A 20264-nucleotide genomic window follows, 5' to 3' on the forward strand; every position below is an offset into this window, starting at 1 on the left:
GGGGCCGCTCCTCTGGCGACTCCGGGGGCAGCCACCACAGCAGCAGCAAAACGCAGCGCCTCCTACGGCAGCCAGACACGGCAACCGCGCGCCTCCCACGCTCCCCCGCGACGAAGTCACGCTGCACCGGGGCAAAATGGCGCCGCAGCGTGAGGGGGCGGGTCGTGCGTCACGTGACCCCGCCCGCCTGCAGCGCGGCCCCGACCGCCCCAGGCACGCGCCGAGCGCCCGGCTCGGCCAAGCGGGCGGTGCCACTGCCCCGCCGGGGGGCGAGGGGCGGCCTGGCTGGTCCCCCTCTGGGTCGTGACAATCTGTAGACCCGCTTGTAGCCAACTAAGCGACCCGGGGCGTGAGGAGGCAAAGGGGGCTGCAGAGCCGGCTCCGGGGGGCGGGGAGGTCCAGGCAGCCTCGGGGAGGCGGGAGATCGGAGCCGAGCCACCGGGGCTGGCCGTCCCGGAGTCCTGGCGCTCAGCCGAGTGCACGGAACCAGGCTGTGGACCCTCAGGGCCTCCTGCCCTCGCCTCGGCTGCCCACGGGGGGACCACTGCGGGGAGGGGGTGATCCCTCGCCCCAGCCTCGAAGCCAGCGGCGTTAAACCACAGCGTCAGCCAAGTGCTCCTCTCCCCGCCGGGAGAGGGGACCGTAGCGTGCGCGCGGGTTCTCCGCAGCCACCGACGTCCCCGCCGGGTGGGCTTGGCCGTGGTGCCCTCCCCCTCCACCCCCCACTTGGGGAGGAGGGAGGGCCCAGCGATGCGCTGCTGTGACCGAGCCGCCTCCATGTGGCTGCTGACGGGCCCGGGGCGGGGGGGTGGTGGTGGGGAGCAGGCATGGGGCGCGGCCGCGCCTCCCTCCCTCCCACCCCTCCTCGCGGACGACAGGGCTAGGCGATGAGCAGACGTGAGGGGCCAGCCGGCCGCCCGGCTCTGCAGGACGCTGCGTGGCTCCTGGTCCCTCCGCGTCCCGGGCAGGAGCGGTTGCGGCGCTGGGGTGGGCGAGGCGCCAGCCCCCCGGCTTCGCTATGGGGCACAACGGCAGCTGGGTGTCGCCCAACGCCAGCCACCCGCGCAACACGTCGGGCGCCGAGGCGGGTGCCAACCGCAGCGCGTTCGGGGAGCTGAGCGAGGCGCAGCTGTACCGCCAGTTCACCACCGCCGTGCAGGTTGTCATCTTCGTTGGCTCGCTGCTCGGTAAGCGAACCCGCGGGGCCACCTCCCGAGGACGCAGAGCCGCCGTGGGGGTGCGGGGGTGCCTGGCCATGTGCGGGGAAGTTTAACGAGGGCGGTCGCCTGCAGCCCGGAGTCTGGAAGTGGAAGAGTTGGGACAGGGCTTCTCTTGGCAGGAGGAGGAGGATGGTACGGAGTGCCCGGTCCTGGGGGAAGACCTGTCCAGACAGCCCTCGCCGAAGGCTTCGGGCTCCGCGCATCACCGCTTACCTTTTGGTGCCCGGGGGTTTCGCTGCCCCGAGCTCTTGTTTACAAATAGGAGCGACGATTCCTTGGGAATCTGTTGCTGATGAGGGAATGTCAGCTCTTGCAGTCGAAGATGTGTTTTTTTGCGCTACTGTCTTATTTCCCATATAAGAGAATTATTTTATTGAAAGGGCTTTATTTTACCTGCCTGTTTCGGCTTGGTTCTTAAGGACACCAGCCCGGTAAAAAGAAAGCGCGTGAAGTTAAACTTTACGTTGCCTTCAGGTAATTTTACAACCTCCGAGTAGAACGAAATCCGCTCGACTTCTCCGCCTGCGTTTTAGGCGCTTAGCAGAGCCGGGGAAAACAAGTCTCAAACTACACGCGATAGATCTCTTCCCTTGTTCGGAGAGGATTAAAATAAATAAATAAATAAATATTGACCACAGTGCACCCCCGCCCCTGTTTGTAGGGCATTAAATTGGCTCTCAAAGAGAGCTGCAGGACCTAAAGACGAAAGGTTTACTGTACCCGTGGTTTCTCTGGGCAGTGGCTGGTAAAATGGTGTGGCTAGCGTGAGACCCACCTCTATTTCCCCTACTCTTAGATGGCACTTGCCCTTTAGGGTTGCTCTTTAAACCATGAGCAGCGCAGTCAATGCTGCCTTGGCAAGCACAAAGGATAGTAGCAAACAGCTCCGAATCCTCTGTTGTGAAAAGATGACAATTATGTGTGGATGCTGTGAAGAAGAGAAGCCAAAGTTTCAAAGTCAGAATAAATTGTATTTTCTAGATACTTGGCAATTTCCATGGAAACCAAGATATCTGAGATATTAAAAGGCCATATTTGGGAAAAAAATAATGTTTGGAATTTCCCTGCATACTTTCTCAAATTGTCATCATGCTGGTCCATTCTGTTGTAATAGTTGTCTTCCACTTTTCGTCATGAGAGCATTTTTGGGTGTAGATGTCTGCGTGACTTTGACTAGATGTGTGTTTTCAAGTGGACTGTTAAATGCACACCTACAAAATAAAACTCTATGTTCCATGGTTCTGAGATTCATTTAACAATCACTGACTAAACACTTACTATACAAAGAGTTAAATTCCAATATTGCTTCATTTAAAATATATGTTAATGGGAAAGGCAGAAAAAATGACTGGGTTTTTCAAATATCCATCTCTCTCTCCTGCTGTATATATGCAGACATGAATAGCTTTCCCCCATGGCAACTTTGGTGTTGAGAGAAATTTTTTCCCCATGGACTGAATCTAAAAAGTTAAAGTGGTACGTGAATAGAAGATAGTGTGTCTGTAAAAGACATTGTGAGCAGTGGGTGTCTCTGCTGTCTCTCCGTATTTTTCTTTTCCATCCTTGCCTTATTTCAGGTAAATAAGGTAAATCTGCTCTGATTTCAGTTCTTTCCCCCATAGTACTTATGAGTGACATTCAAAACTGCCTTCATGGATCTCTCTAAAAAACACAGACTCATTCCTCCTTGATCTTTGGATATGCCTAACTGGACCTACTAAGAATCACATTTGCTCTATTTTCAGAAAACACAACTCTAGACAGCATTTCATGTTTCCTTGAAAACATAGCTGAATGTTAATATTGTCCTGTGAGCTTATTCCTCATGGGAGTTCTTGATTCGTTGTTTTAGAAGGATAAGATCCATTCAAACATACGTATGTGCATGCAGATTTTTTTTTCCTGGAAAAAAAATGCCAGTTGAGGCTTAGCACTTAAAGTCCGAAGCAATGTCCAGTTGCTTGCAAGGCGAGTAGACTTGGGACTATAGCTCCAAAGTCCACAAATAGAGGGAAGTCATAGATTAGAAGCAGGAGGAAGGTAGAATTGTGGGAGGGTGAGTACTATCTGATGATGGATTAGCTGTGAGGTAGTGTACTTACTGCTCATCCCAAACATGGGCAAATCACTTGTTCTTGACCTTTTCCCTTTAAACAAATGCAAGCACTCTCTGCCTATTCTCCACATAGAGCTCTCTCTCCTAAGCTTCCAGAGACTCGTTAGTACATGAGGATGAATACTTTTCTTGCACCGCTATCCTGCAGAACTTTAAACACATTTTTTTTTTCAGTGCTCTGTAACTGGAAAAATGCCCCAGGAACTTGGAATAACTGATATTTCATCTGAAGGATATTATTTACTATGCTGAAACTGGTTCAAAAATTGCTAAAAAATGACTAAAGTGAGGGTTTCTCAGCCTTCTTGATACAACATCTCGGGATACCTTCAGTCATGTGGGAATTCTGGAAGAGGGTCAGATAATTTAGTTCCTGTAAGAGGTGGCTCACACCTCTTCTGGAGTCGGCAATTAGAAATCAAAGACTCAGAAAGATATGGAGTTACCATTTCCAATAAGATGGAGCTCCGAGGGCCGGTGACACACATCTTTAACCCTAGCACTCGGGAGACAGAGGCAGGCAGATCTCCAGAGTTCCAGGGCAGACTGGTTCACAGAGGGAGATCCAGGATAGCCAGAGCTACACAGACAAACCCTGTCCGAAAACTAAACAAACAAATAAACAAAAACACTGAACTCAGCCAGTTGTGGTGGCACACACCTTTAATCCTAGCGCTTAGGGAGGTAGGATTCGATGTGAATTCGAGGTCTGCCTGGTTTACAAATCGAGTCCAGGACAGCCAAGCCTACACAGAGAAACCCTGTCTCGGAAAAACAAAACAAAAGAAAACAAACAAAAACAAAACACCCTGAACTCCATAGGCCAAATCTTCCTTTTTCCCAATCTGTTTGAATTCACAATGAAAGTACCCACAAAGCTGCCTTTCTCTTTGTTGCTTTGACTTAGAAAGGTCAGTAGTCATGACCAACCGTTACGGCTAAGCTCCTCACACACAGACCGCTCATCACCGGAGCCGGTTATCCATGGAGGAATGGGAGGCATTTCATTTTTAAATGAATTTCCCATTAAAGTCATCACTGCAGAATTAGCCAGCGTGTGAGTATTCTACACTGAAAGCCAAGCCAGCGTGCATATACGGTTCTCAGAAGTGTCCCTCCTTTCCCAACCGTCATGCTCTGAGGGTTTGCTGGACACCCACAGCCTCCTGCATCCACTTGCTGCTGATGGAACCCCGGTGTCGTGGTCTTTAGGGCGTGGGCCTTTTGGAGGAAGTTTAGGTGAGATCAGGTTTAGTGCCAGAGAGCTCACAGCCTCTGCCTCTCCATCTGGTGAAGGCATAGGAGGAAGGCAGTCACCCACAAGTCAGCAAGGGGGCCTTCCTCAGAACCTGCCCACACTGCTTCCTGAGACTTGAGACTTCCTAGCTTCCGGAACTGTTAGAAATAAGCATTTGTTCCAGCCACCCAGTCAATGCATTTTTTTGTTTGTTTGTTTGTTTTAAATGGCAGCCTGTGCAGGCCACTATACTTAAAATGGTGTATAGTGAACCACTGTGAAAGCGATGATCACCAAGTAAAGGTTGAAACAGCATCTCTCACTGAACCTGCAGCTAGGCTGTTGACCACGAAGCCCCAGCTATCTTTCTGGCCTTTTACATGTGTTCTGGGTCCTCATGCTGGCTGAGTAAGCATTCTCATCCACTGAGCCATCTCTATAGCCCCAAAGTATTTATTTTAAAGGAAAGACAGGAAGAAGGCACAGGCAGCTCAGTTCGGTAGAGTGCTTGCTTGGTGCGTAAAAGACCATTGGTTTGATTTGAACAGTGGGGATAGGGTGAGGGGAGGAAGGGAGGAAGGGAATGGGCTTGTGGAATTTACCCAACAGATAGATGAAATATAGAAACACCATTTTGCTTCAGGCTTGTTTTTTGTAGTCTTCTGGCAAAATCACATGGCATTTAAGCAATGTTCATAATACCTGATAGAGACATACTTGTGCCTTTGATAATAGCTAGTAATTCTTAGAGTTTCCTAGTTAAATACTTGACAGGTGATGTATTATGCTCGCTTGTGCTCATAATTCATAATTACACAGAATAATTTTTAGTTAACCATAATTATAGACAATAGTAATATAATACCAGCTACCTTACATCTATATGCTGTTTCTGTTTTGGCATGTCTAGAAACCCGTACAGACTACATTAAAAAAAAAAAAGGTATCCTAGTCAGGTGTGGTGTTGCAAACTTGTAATTTTAGCATTTGGGAGGTGGAGGCAGGAAGATCAGGAATTCGAGGCCAGCCTTAGCTACATAGTGAGTTCAAGGCTAGACTGAGCTGCACAGATCCTGTTTCAACACACACACACACACACACACACACACACACACACACACCAAATAAGGTATATCAAAGCTGACCTAAAGAGTCAGGGACATGGCAGGGTCAGTAATTAGCCTTGATAGATAAACCAATTATTCCAATATATGGAATCCAAATGCCCCATCTTTGATATGATAGAAGTTTACTCCACCCATTCTCCGCCCTCCATTTTTATGCCTGTATGTGTGCATGCGTATATACAGGTGTGTGTGCCCGGGAAGGCCAGAGAATAACCTTGGGTGTGACCCTTGGGTATTTCTATCACCTCCTTTTGAGACAGGACCTCTCCCTGGCCTTTGGCTCACTAACGGGGCTTCACTGACTGGCCAGTGAGCCTCAGGGGCCTCCTTGCCTTCGCATCATGAGCTCTGGAGTTACAAGGACCCACCCCCATGCCTGACGTTTTTATGTGGGTTCTGAGACTCAAACTCAGGTCCCTGTGTTCACAAGCGTTTTGCTGATAGAGATATTCCGCTTAGCCCTCATTTTGTTCTTTCCTTAGTTTTGTAAAGTTAGAAGAGAAAACAGTGCTCATTTGGTTTTTCTGTAGTATGTCAGACACAGGAGATCCATCTGACCTCCATCTGAATAAAAGGCGGCGACCCCTTGCTGCTCTGTTCTTGGCTTGCTTATGTGTAATACATCTTTCCACTTTCCCGTTCTTCCTGGAAATTTAATTCTCTGTTGGAAACCACTAAGAAAACACAGCATTTAAGATAACATTTATATGCTGCAGAATTCACCCACTCTGTGGTTTTTAGTACATTCACAGAGTTGGGCAATCTCATTGTTATTTAATTTGGGAACGTTTTTAACATTCCAGAAAGAACATGTGCCCATTGGCAATACACTCATCCCCCTCAGTACCCTGAGTTGTAGTAGCCACCAATCTATTTATGTCTCTGTGGATTTTCTGTTTTAGGCGTTTCATATATTTGAAGTCAATCGTGTTACGGTTTTAGGGCTGGCTTCTCTCCTTTACAGTGCTTTTTAGGTTTCATCATACCGTAGTGTGTGTATCAGAACTTCATTACTATTATTTGTTCTGTCTTTGTAACGCTGGGAATTGAACCCCAGGCCTCTTGCTTGCTAGGCAAGTGCCCCACCACTGAGATGTATTCCTTCTCAGCTCTCCTTATTGAAAAGTTGTTGAATTGGGGCCAGCAAGCTAGCTCAGCAGGACACTTGCCACCAAGCCTAATGACTTGAATGGAAGAAGGACAGAACATGCTTTTGTATGTTGTCCTTTAACCTTCACACATGTGCTGTGGCATGTGCATGCAGCATGTAAAAATTGCTAAGTACTATCTCATATTATGGACTCCGTATGTTCTGTGTTTCCATTCATAGTATGGTGGGCATTTGGGTTACTCGACTTTTGACTATTATGACTAACGATGCTTGCTGTAAGTATTCAATGTATACGGTTTTTTGTTTGTTTTGTTTTGTTTTGTTTTCTTCAGATAGAGTTTTCCTGTGTAGCCTTGGCTGTCCCAGACTCACTTTGTAGACCAGGCTGGCCTTGAACTCACAGCATCCATCTGCCTCTGCCTTCCAGAGTGCTGGGATTACAGGTGTGCACCACCGTACCCAGCTTTTTTCAATGTGTAAGTTTTTGTGTGGACATGTTTTCATTTCTTTTGGACACATACCTTAGAGTGGAATAAATGGGTCATAAGAAACTCTTTGGTTATCCTTTTAGAAACTGTCAAATTGTTTCCCTAAGTGTCTGCATAATTTTTCATTCTTACTGGAGTTGTATTTGAGGGTTCTATTTTCTTTTTGTCAATTGGTCATATTTTTTTTTTTTTTTGTAGCATCTCATTGTAACTTAAGCATAGATTTCTCTCATAGCTAATGATATTGAGCATCTTTTCATGTGCTCATTACCCATTTGGGCATCTTTTTTTTTTTTTTTTTTTTAGTATTCATTAATATAAGTTTTCATTGACTTTAAAAATGGCCCAAATTCCTGGCAGGAAATTACAGAAGTTTATAATGTATTTAAGGACAGTCTTGTTTATAAAGAGAATTCTAGGCAAAACAGCATTATATAAGGAGATGGCGGATCTCAAACAAACAAATACCAAAGGTAAATAATAAAAATGTACCTTGACAATTTTTCTCTTCTGTGTATGTTTTTTGGGCATCTTCTTTTAGTAGCATTCATTCAGATCCTTTGTCTTTTTTGTTGAATTGAGAGTTTTCTAAACAGTCTGGACACCAAACCTTATGTAATTTGCAAATATTTCTCCCACCCTGTGTGTTGTCTGTGCTTCACTTTCTTTTGACCGAAGTCAGAAGTTGAAGAATAAGTAAAGCACGTTAAAAACAAAAAGTGAGATGATCGTTGCACTTGATGTCAGGTGCCTTTAACCAAACTTAAATTGCTCTAAAGTGGCATGGTGAGATTTGATTGGAATAAAACTGTTGTGTGAGATTATGGGAAATTGGCCGTGGAATGGGAAAAGAAAGCACAGTAGTGGGAAGTCTAGTTTGAAAAAATTAAAGATGTGTATACTCATATGTATATGTCTATATATACACATTTTTAATTTTCTATATGATATATTATTTTTATTTTTGTGTATGTGCATTTGCCTGAATGTATGTGTATGCACCACGTGTGTGCCTGGTGCCTGTGGAGACCGAAAGAATACAGGAATACAGGAATAAGTACAGGAATACAGACAGTTGTCAGCTGCCATGTGGGTGCTGGGAACCGAATCTTCCTCTGCAAGAACAAGCACTCAACCACTGAGCCATCTCTCCGTCCTCTTCCTATTTCCAACACTTGATCATACTTGACATTTGAACACTGTGATTTCGCACCTGTATTAATTACTTTTGTTTCTCTGTGACCATCGTCCGTGACAGAAACAAGCCAAGGTGGGGGTGGGAGGAAGAGATTTGCTTTGGCTCATGGTTTTTAGAGGGTTTCAGTCCATCATGTCAGGGAAAGCATGGTGGCGGGAGTGTGTGCTGCAGACTTTTCATATCATGGCAGAGTAGGAGGGAGTGTGACAGGAACCAGAGGCTGGGCATAACCTTTGAAAGTCTGGTCCTTTCTCTCAGCTGGGCTTTGCCTCCCAAAGTTTTTAACACTTCCTAGAATAGCTCCGCCAGCTGGGAAACAATTGTTCAAAACACAAGTCTATGTGGGACATTTCAGATTTAAATGGAAACGTTTCATGCCGAAGGCTCATAGACACCTCACAGTGAGAAATGCATTTAGTCTAACTTCTGGAGTCCCTAAAGTCTTAATAGTTTCAGTATTGCTAAGACATACATATCCGAAGTCTCTACTGAAATTCAAGACAGTCCTTTAGATGTGAGCCCCTACAGCATCAAAAGGAGAATCACATACTTCCAACATTCAGTGACACAGAATTTCTATTCCAAAATGGAGGAATGAGGGCATTATGTGAGATTATGAGATCAAAGAGAGATGAAGTCATTAGGGTAGACGTCATCATTATGGCTCCATGTCCGATACTGAGACCATATGGTGTCATGAGTTAAGGCATCTCCTCCACAGCTGTGTCACATGCAGCCCCTATGGCTTCTTGAGTTGGGGTCTGCAACTTGCCTTAGCAAATTCCCCATGTTCTTGGCATCTTCAGCATCTCGGAGCCTCCATTCCGACTTAGGTTTACCCTCACAACTTTGTGCAGAGTCCTCTCAGGAGCTCCTGTGGGGAATCTGATCTTGCTATGTATTGCCTGACCTCACTGACTTCTCTCTGGAATGCCAGTGGAAGCCTGCATGACCCTGTAACTCTTGTATTCTGCATCCTTGCAAAACCAGCAACACACCTGAGATGCCGGTTTCTGTTGCCAGTTTGAGCAGTTGAGTGGTCCTCTTGGACCATGGCTACAGCACCCTTTGAGTGTCTGAGTGGCTAAACCATGGAAAACACTTCTCTAGTGTGCTGGCTAGTTTTATGTCAGCTTGACGCAGGCCATAGTGATTTGAGAAGAAGGGACTTCGATTGAGAAAGTGCCTCCATGAGATCTGGCTGTTGGTAAGCCTGTAGAACCATTTTTAAGTTAGTGACCGAGGGGGAAGTGATTGAGGAACCCATTGTAGGTGGTGCCATCCCTCAGCTAGTGGTCCTGGTTCTATAAGGAAGCAGGCTGAGCAAACCAGTGGGAACAAGCCGGTAAGCAGCACTCCTCCATGGCCTCCGCTTCCAGGTTCCTGCCCTGTTTGAATTCCTGTCCTGAGTCCTTTCAACAAGGAGCAGCAATATGGAAGTGTACGCCAAATAAACCTTTTCCTCCCCAAGTTGTTCGTGGTCAGCAATAGTGACCCCCACTAGGAAACCTGGTGAGCTTTTTGCAGAAGTAGAGGCCCCTTGATAATGCTATCTTTCATTGTGTTATTTTTAAACATTTATCTATTTTTATTTATTTGTACATGTGAGTGCTTGATCACTTGTATGTGTGCCACATGTGTGGAGGTACCTATGGAGACCAGATGAGGGTACTGGAACCCCCAAGAACAGGGGTTACAGGCTGTTGTGAGGAACCCCAAGTGGGTACTGGAAACTGGCACTGAAACCCATGTCATCTGCAAGAGCAGCAGGTACCCTTAGCTCCTGAGCCATCTTTTGAGTCTGAGCACTGTCCTTGAGACAGAAACTCTTTCAGATGAGTGTAGTTTTATACCTTGATGGGTGGGGTCTTGCCTGTTTCTGAAATGCCCACAAGACATCTTTCCTGTTACAGTGCAACATTGGCTTCTTGTAGCCCTTGGGTCAGTTGGTGAGCCTACAACTTGAATGAGGCAAACTCAGCTTCTCAAGGGAAGAATGGAACAAGCCTGAGACTGGGGTGGGAGATTTTTAGCCAAAATACTTAAAAACTCAGTTTTTGCCTTTATACTTGAACTAGTAACGGTTATATAGCTGACTGTTTTCAGGACCCCTCTTTAAAGCTTAGATCCATGAGTAATTGTTGAATTTAATTGTTCAATTATGATTTGTGTAAGTTTGGTTCTCTTAAAATTCCACTAGAGGCTAGAGTATTGCTAAGGATTAAAAGGAGAATAATTATGAACAAAAACTTTCTCAACACACTCTAAGGTGTAGACAAAAGTCAAGAAACTGAGTAGGAGTTCTGAGCCCTTCCCTTTATTACAGTATAGTTAAAAATACAAAAAACAGTAACCCCTTGCTAGCACACACAGGCTTTTCTTGATAACCTTACACTGAAAACTAGAGTTTTCAGTTTCTCTCTCTCCCTCTGTCTTTCTCTCTCTCTGTCTCTTTGTCTCTCTGTCTTTCTCTCTCTTTCTCTGTCTGATACTTTAGGCACTTTTGACTTAATCTGATACCATGGTAACCACGAAGCAAGAAAACTGTCACCCAGGGCTTTTTAGTTTATGGCACAAACTATGTTATTTCATTCAGTCATCATAAGAAGTATGTGAAATGACACAGAGTGATGCTCCAATGTTATAGAGAGTTATGGGTGGCTGTTCAGGCAGTAAACTGTCCCTGTCAATTTTTTTATTTTTTGGAAGCTGCACTTCCTATTTACTCTAGTAACTAATTTTATTCCTTCTCAAGTCTCTGTTGGGGTTGAAGACAAAAATAGTTACATTTCCACAATTAAGCTTAAGTTGTTTAGAATTTAAGAAAATGTTTTCATATAGGTAAAACCAACAAGGATAAAAGTTAATTTAGGTATAGAACTCTAAACTTGTCAAGATAGATATGATAATCAGATTCTTGATCCTAAGTTGCTAAATACACATGGACTGGACATTAGTTTTCATAACTTTTATAATTATTATTTGCATTGAAAGAAAAGGAACTTTTTATTAGACTTAAAGGGGGAAATGTTGGTATAATATTCTTGCAGAATGTATACAATTTACCCTTCTTCATTCAAATGCTGATTTCTCTACCCCACTATCTGGTTTCAATCCAGACATTGCATTGTGATGCTTATTCTAAGCATCACCTGTCTCAAGTTTATGTAAATGTTTGTTCTCTTCTTTGTTAATAAAACAACCAGCCCCAATGCTGAGCAATGGAGAGACTAGGTTGGGACATCCTGGTCTGGAAGAAGAAGAAGCAAGCCAGGGGGGAGAAGCAGGAGGGAGCAGCAGAGGTCAGCAGGAGAGAACTTGGAACCATGAGGAGAGATGAGCTGGGCCTAAGATATGACTAAAAGCAAGTATAATGGGTGAAATCTGAATGATAGGAAACTATGTGGGCTTGGAGGTTTAGGATGGAGTAACTATTGCCCAGCATTGTGCTCTAGGTTAGTTAAATAAATCCTACTCTCTGTGTGGTGATTTGGGTATACAGCTTGGTTTAGGACTAACCGCTGATTAACTAAAAGATAAACCACAACACAAGGGGATATTTTCCTTTTTAAAAATTGTCTAACTAAATCTTTTCTTTCTAATAGTACAAACCCCGAAGTTCCAAGAGCAAGTATCTGGAGCATGCTTGCTGGAGATAGCAGAGCTGTGTTAGCTTTCTGTCACTGTCACAAAATGCTTGAGGTTATCAGTCTTATATGGAGAAAAGCTTCATTTGGGGTCCTGGTTTTAGTTTATGGTTGTTTGTCTCTATAGTTCGGGGCCTGCAGTAAGGCTGAACAGTATGGCAGAGTATACAGTGAAGCAAAGTGGCCCGTCTCTCAGCATCCACATTGTTTTTCTAGGTCTCATCTAAAGATTCTGCTCCTGCCTGACAGGGCTGCAGGATGGGTACCAAACCTCCAATATCTGAGCCTTCAGGGGCTAGAGTATAGATCACAACCACATCATGATCCTGTTGTCCAAAGAAGAGTCATATGCTAAAGAAAAATGTTCACTTGAGAAACTGACTTGCAAGAATTCTCAGGCTTTATTTACACAAGGGAGCCCAGTTTTAGCAAAGAAAGCATGCAATAGGCATTAGGCAGAAAAACAATCTTGAGGCTGTAATTTTCTGTTGTTGTCTTCTGTGAGAGCCCCTCAGTAGTTCTCTTTTCTAGCTCTACTCTTACCCTGGGAGAGACAAAGGGCACAGGAGCCAGCCTTGCTGATCCTAGGTCCTGTTTACTTGTCCATGGTGATCAGGTCGGGGCTGATGTGGGACCCGTGCTTTAGCTGTCAAACCAACCAGTGCTTAATGTGGAGCTGCTGGTAGAGAAGTGCTTTCTCCTCAGGGGTTTGCTCAGCAGTCCAGTGGAAGCTGGAAGCTGTCTGCTTGGGATACGAGGCGAGAGGGAGAAGCAGATGTATGGGTAAGAAGGGGAGAGTGAAAGACATGGATGTGAAGAGCAGCAAGGGAAGCGGAATAAAGGAGCTCTGGTACTGTTTGAAACCCTAGGGCTCTGGATCCCAGTTCTATCTCAATATTTTCCAGTTACACAAACCCCCAAACCACAAATCTTTTTTTGAAACTTCAACTTGTGTTGAGTCGCAATAAAAAGTACAGAAGTAGCATTATTCTTGTCCCTCATTTGGATAAAAAAAAAAAAATTCAGAGGGCTCAGAGGGTTGTTTAGCAGCACATTTTAACAACCAGTAAGACCCTGTGCACCGGAAATTGGATGCCATGCAAGAGCAACCTTTGAGACCTAGAGCCTTGAGAACCCAGCAGGCGCTGAAACCAGCAGGCAGCCTCTGATGATTTTAGTCTTCATTTAGACACCTACTTTCACTCAGCAGCTTTTCACATATAAATAACATTGATAGTTAATATAAAAACCCAATAACGAGGAGAGGACATCCAGGTCTGTTAGAAAGGAGAAATATCTGTCATCAGATGTCGCTCCTCAGAATGCCTCTGGGTTGGATGGAAGCTGGCTTCTGTGTTTAGTGTTTCCTAGCCTCTGGTTGGGGACAAGGCTAAAGTTGAGGCCTGAGAATCTCGAAATCACAACCCTCTTACTGTAGTCATTCCGGAGCACCCTCAGGAAGTCCAGATGTGTGGTTGGGGCATGCTACCTTGTGTGTTCTGCTTCTCATGGCCGGTATCCAGCAGCTCACTCCTGCGAGGCCGAAATCAGTGTTGTCAGCTGATCAGTGCTCAGGGCTTGTCAGAGGAGCGAGAGCTCTGCTAACAGGAGAGCCACGCATCCGAGCACCTAGGGGAATCTGGGCCAGACTCTTCACTGCATTGTCAGGTTTAGCAGAGAACACAAAGGGAGAAACAGAGAGCAAGCATCAGGAGAGAGCCAGAGTGGAGGCAGCATACACAGCCTGCGCCAGCTTGGAGACATCAAGTTCTGTCCTGTGGAAGGCCGTTCCTGGATGTTCTCTGTGCCATGGAATATTCTCCTCTGCTTGTTTCCCACAGCTTGTTTGTCTGCCTCCCTCCCTCTCTCGACTCTTTCAATATGTAACACAGGCTGGTCTTGAATGCTTGATCTGCTTCTGCCCAACTCACCCTCATGGCTATCTGCCATCTTTTAAATTGCAGGTCAAATGTCAAGGGGCCTCTCCTGTACAATTATCTAAAACAGTCCCCTCCCCGCTACTGTCACCTCGGCCTGTTTGCAGAGCTTGTACCCCCAGAAAGGACTGTACTTGTGTAGTGTATTGTTGTTTTCTGTGTGAAGACAGGAACTTTGCTGCAAGCATTACTGTGTCTCTGATGTCTAGAATCTTGTGTAGCACATACTTGCTATTCAGTGGTTAGTGATTCGAAATGCCCGACGACAAAACAATTAACTGCTCTCCAGGTCTGCGCGAGACCTAGGAACCTGTGGGCCTTACAGTGAAGTTTGCATAGACAAGATTCAGACCCATGTAGCCATCTCCAGTGCCCTGGAGTAATACCTTCTAAAGTTGGCCATCCGGAAGGATGGCAGTTCTCTTGATAGGAAACTGTAATGGAAGAATTTATGGCTTGGCTTTCAGTTAGAGTAATCCATGAAATAACGCAGAAGGAAACAGGCAGAGCAAGGTGTGTGGGGAGATTACTGCAGATGCTGGAGCCTTTGGGATCCTAGGCAGGACTGGGAATATTGCTAGCAGAGTTCTGCAGTCATGGCTTTACCTATGGGAGCGTGGCTGAGAGGCAGATGTTGTCACCAGGAGTCAGCTGATATTTGGCTGCCTCTGCTGGCGCACACGGCTCCTGGGCGTGTGGGGTCAGAGTGGGCTTTCTGTGCTTCTGTCAAGTGTTAGGAAACCCCCTCTACCTGACTGCCGAGGAAGCTTAGTAATGGGAAGGGGAGTCCACTAAGAACCCAAATAGTAGAATATCTTTGTTCTAGTCAAGGGAGCCAGCAAATGTTAGAGCAAAAGCCCGAGTTGTGCACAATGTAATAGATTTTACAGATGAGTTGGACGAAACATGACTGTTGGTGGAATGTGTGCCTAACGAAGGCTGGCTGTCACTTGTTCACCCACTTGTACATACACAACTCTCAGCCTATTTAAAATAAAATAAGCTGATTTTACTTGGATATAGTTATAGATTCCTACGTGTTTGCAGACAGCCGGGCCTGGTGGTGCATGCTTACAACCCGAGGAGGATTGTGAATTTGGGTCTAGCTTGGGCTATATAGCAAGACCCCGTCTCAGAAAATCCCAATCCAAACTAAAACCCAACAAATAATAATGAAATAATGTGTGTGTGGGGGTGGTGGTGGTGGTGGGGAGACAGACAACAGACAGACAGACACGTACTAGGTCTTCTACTCAGTTTCCTAACGACAGCGTTTTGCAGTACACAGTAAGTGCATATGTGGGGTTTGTGTGTGTGTGTGGGGGGGCTCAGTGTCACAGCCAGGATTTCACTGCTATTTCTGTCTCTGCAAGGGTTTCTCTTGTTGCACTTTATGGTCACACCCACTTCTCCCCTGCCCCCTGCTATCCTTGTCCTTGGCCATTTAGTCTCTTCTCCATTTAGATAAGTTTTCCATTTCAATAACATTATAGAAATGAATGATATCTTACATAACCTTTTGCAATTGGATTTTTTTTTTTACTCAGTCTAATTTTGGAAATTTATCCAAATTATTGCACGTACCAATAACTTATTCCCTTTTATTTTGGTTCCATTTATATGACTTTTTTTTTTAGATGAAAGTATGGACAACCCGCCATACTTTACTGGTTGTTTCCAAGCCACACGCTCTCTGTGTGCCATCAGAGGAAAGAGTCAAAGCACCATACTTCATTTAAAACGAAAGGCCCTCACCTTCCTGGAATCCATAGTCCACACCTGTTGCTTGGGAGAAGGCTGGGGCTGGACAACGAAGTCCCATCTGCTTCCTTCTTCTCCTCAAGCCTTTGGCCAGGTTTTCTTGGCTGGGGCTTGTGGCAAAGGACTGAGTAAGGGAGAGAGGTACAGATGGCAGAGAAACTTCTGTCACTGATGCTGTTGTAAGTACTTCTGTAGTCTCCAGGTTGTCACCCGTTTCTTTGATGATAGCCATATCTTCACTGTGCCCTCAGCCTATGAGTGCCATTGACCCCAGCTAACTCTATCCCCCCACCCCCATCTATGAGGTTATAGATGTGCATGGTCTGGGGTCTGGGGTCTGGGGATCATGTCTGTGCAGCAAATATGCTTAACCACTGAGTTCTCTCTCCAGCCCTGGAATGTGAGTCCATCTGCACATGAGTGCATGTGTGTTAGCATATGTATGTGTGTGAGTGTGTGGGTGCCCGTGGAAGGCATCAGATCTGCTGGAGCTGGAGTTAACGGCTGGTTGTGAGTCCGCTAACATGGGTTCTGGATACTGAATGCTGGTCCTCTGCAAGAGCAGCACACGCTATATTAAGCACTACTCGGCCATGGCCTTTCCAGCTCGAGCTCAGATACCTTACTTTACAATGCTCCGTTGAATCTGGCGCCTTGGTCAAATTTCCTCTTTCCTGTCACAGCAATATGTGAATTTACCGAAAGGTTGTATGCCTACTTGAAATGTACGGCGCGGTTCTGTCAAAGCCCTGAGTACTCTCCTTTCAAAATTAGAACCTGATTTTGTTGGGAGAATTTTGAAGCTATCTCATAGAGTTTCTAAGCCTTACTACCATTGCTTCAAATTGTGGAGCTAAGACACTGAATATCCTTTAAAATAAACCCACGAATGGCATGGCCATTGAGTATTTTACAGCGATCCGGAGGCACTGGTCTGATGTTTTTGTAGTATTTTCCCCCCTTCTCCCCATTTGTGTGGTTTCCATTCACAAACTCCATGATACAATCAGAGGGCCATTCCAGAGTACACAGTTTCCAACCCCGGTGTTTAGGAATGATGAATGATAATCTCTCTCTCTCTCCTGTGAGATGACCTCTAGTGGACCTAATGTATTATCAACAGATAATTTCAGGCCATCCTGCCTTCACTAAAAAGTTCAGATAATTTATCACTTGTTCCAAATAAAGTAATTGGAGAGTGCCTTGTATTAAGAATGACTTTGTATTTTCCGAGCCAGGGTGTTTGAGGACACCTCTGCCTCGTGTGCCCTAAAGGGTAAGTGCTATTGACTCCCCGGTCCCCCCCCCCCCGGCACCCTTGGGTGTACTCATTTGCACCTTTAATTACAGCTACTTTTTGTTGGGACCTACTGTGCAGTTTCTTAGGAGAAGAAACACTTTTTGAGGCTGCTAAGTGGAAAGGAAAGAATAACTCTCCAAAGTCTATGCAAGTGTGAATTTAATTTCCAGGAACACGGAGTTCAATAGAGACTCACGCAGAGACAAAATAATCAAATTTCAGTTCCTAACCCTTCTCATCGATTGACAAGAATAGCATCTTTTGTGTTTGTCCTGTTGTTTCTGAGGCTTGCTCCCAAGACTGCAGATCATTAACAGCAATGAATCTTCCCATGATCAGCGTCTGAAAATGAAGCCCTCCGCGTCTGCTATGTGAAAGGAAGGGCGAGGGACTGGAGGGCCAACTGTCTGTTTCTCTGTGGGATGCTGACCTTGTTAGGGCTGGACGGGACCTTGCTCTGAAGAGCACCCAATTGTTTTTCTTGTTAGAAACAAATCAGTGGGCTCTAGCCGGCTAGGATCATGCTAAGGGGGGGGGTGGTGGTGGCTGGGGTTGAGTCTGTCTCAGATGGATTGGATTCCTGGTAAAGCTGTTTCTTTGTCATTGTCACCACAAGGCTGAGATTCTTGGACTTGGGAATCCCTGGTTCCATCCCTAGCCTCAAATGAAGTGAGTGTGGTACACCTATAAAACCAGAAATTAGGAGTTGGACGCCAGAAGGTCAAAGTCATCCCGTGCTACACTGAGAGTTTGAGGCCAGTCTGGGATAGATGAGACAGTCTCAAGAAAGATAAAAACCAGTCAATTACTTGTCAAAAAATGCAGGTTCCTGAGTTCTTCTAACAGAAAATTATATTTTAGTGGGTTCTCTTGGCTTGCTAGAGTCTGTTGTTCTGCTGAACACAAGGTGGTTTTTATGTGGGCGCTTCCCATTGGCTGAGGGGCACCTGACTAATTTCCCAGAGTCTGTTGAGGTAGTAGGTATCAGGGTCACCCTATCCCGATCCCCATGATGTAGTCCTGGGGGTCAGACCATGAGGCCAAATGTCTAGAGACCAGAAGAGAGAAAGGTGGCTCTTTAATGTACTGAAGTCATTCGGAGACCTTTGCCCTCTTTGGGGAGTAAGATTGCAGCCAACTTTTTCTTGCAAAGGTAAATTTGAGAAGGGGAGCAATGAGACATTCAGTTTGGGGTATTTGGTGCCAGCCTTACTGTTATTTTATTTTTAACAATTATGTGCGCATGCACCAGAGGTCAACCTCGGTGTCATTCCTCAGGAGCCATCTGCCTAATTTTTTAAACAGGGTACCTGGGGCTAGGCTGGTGGGCCAAGGAACCTCAGAGATCTGCCTGTCTCCTCCCCAGTGCTGGGACTGTAGGGCAGCTTTACTGAGTGAGCGCATCAGTAAAGCTGATGCAGCATTAATGAGCAGCATTACTTCAAGGCTGAGGAGAATATAAGAAAAACAGAGAGACTCTAGTATTACTGAACAGGACCCCTCCAAACCTCTGTGGATGAGATCACCGAATCTGCAAGCCCTGTTCCTGAGAACGGTGTCTGTGATAATCCCCATCTTGTAAATAGTCATTAAATTACCTATCCGAAAGGCAGGGAGGGAGTTCTGACGTTTGTTTTTTGCCGTGAATCATTTTATAAGTGCTGTGTCAGGCGATGTGACTGTCTTTCCAGTACTTTGGGTGCCCTTGGAGCCTCCTTTTTAGCACGGATGACCAGATGGGCTGTTGGGCTGTCGGAACTGCCTGAAGCCGTTCTAATTCTAGTATGTCTTGGAAAACCCTGAATCCTTCTTTATGTGTTCTTGGTATAGTTTGTTTCTGTTTTTTTTTTTTTTTTTTTTTTTTTTTTTTTTAAAGATTAACAAAACTTTAATTGATACAGAAACCCAAACTTCAGTGTGCCGTCTAAACACTAGATTCTTCTCCCCTAAAACCATTTCAATTAAATTTATTTCCACATTTTTTTTTTCTGGGACTGTGGTCAAAGATTGTTTTCAGCTGGGCACAAAAGGGACTGGAGAGGGCAAGTGGGTGATGAGAAAGAGCAATTAAAGGCTTTTTGGCTTTGGGGAGAATTGTGACAGATTTAGCATGCAAATCTGTTGTTAGAACATAGGCGACTGGGGTGCAGGTGGGCAGCTTTGAAAGCACATTTCTCTGTGATTTGCCCCGTGTAGTGGGCCCTTTTATTGTTGGTATTCGGCATCTTTAGTTTTGACTCCAGGGCCTTTGTGTCTCACCCTAGGACATGAGGGTAAAGGCTACTTTAAATCTCTTCTGCCCCTTTGAATAGCGACATGAGTCTTGCGGGGAGGCTGGCTGGCTTAGCTTAATTTACATGTAATCCTGCTGGCCTGTGCAAATGTTAACCTGTTGAGTGGTTGAGTTAAATGTTTACTGGGCATTTCCTGTGCTGCTGTTAGGCTTCTCTGTCATCAGCCTTGTCTTCATCAAATTTAGGAGGTCACGTTAGCACTTTAATAATTTTTAAATCAATTTTTAACTTAAACTTAATCACAGCATTTTGTTGTTGTTTCGAGACAGGGTCTCTCCGTGTTAACCAGGCTGGCCTCTAACTCACAGATGTCCCCCTGTCTCTGCCTCCCTAGTGTTCCACTATGCCTGGCTGGCTAATCACAACATTTTAATTCTTTTAACAGCCTATTAGTTTTTTGGGAGAAGGGAGGATCTGATTATGCCACGAAATAGTATTGCTCGCCGCGAACTGTCCTTTGTGTCTTTCTGTGCCTTCATTGAAAAGAATAGTTTACAAAGGCTTAGTGATCAGAGAACAAGATTGCCTCTTCAGGTTGATTTTAAGTCGTCAGCCATCATCTTTTGGAAATAACTGTGAAACTAGTTATGAATACACAGAGTAGAACTGTCTTCTAGCCCATATGGGTTTATCTTGTATTCTGATCTATCTTGTCAGAGACGATCACTGAATGCCAGTTATAGTATGTCTGCTGTGTGTCTTTGGACTATCAGTACAGAAGGTGAGGGCATGATATGGCCTGTCCTCAGCATAGTCACACTCACTCCTAATAATTATGCATGTCTTCCTGCCAAGCACCGAAAGTAGTGTCAGGCTGGCCAATTTGAA

General features: G+C 45.4%; 1 protein-coding gene across 1 annotated transcript in view; it reads left to right on the forward strand.

Moving 5' to 3' along the window:
* The first annotated feature begins 203 nt into the window (after positions 1-203).
* The window catches only part of Gpr176 (G protein-coupled receptor 176), a 91687-nt gene continuing 71626 nt past the window's right edge, over positions 204-20264 (forward strand). Inside the window, exon 1 of the mRNA XM_060372059.1 lies at positions 204-1187. Coding sequence (XP_060228042.1) covers positions 1019-1187 — 169 coding nt within the window. The 5' untranslated portion in view covers positions 204-1018. The remainder of the gene's footprint in view (positions 1188-20264) is intronic.

The sequence above is a fragment of the Meriones unguiculatus genome, chromosome 18, assembly GCF_030254825.1.
Source record: "Meriones unguiculatus strain TT.TT164.6M chromosome 18, Bangor_MerUng_6.1, whole genome shotgun sequence".
In the NCBI taxonomy this organism is placed as follows: Eukaryota; Metazoa; Chordata; class Mammalia; order Rodentia; family Muridae; genus Meriones; species Meriones unguiculatus.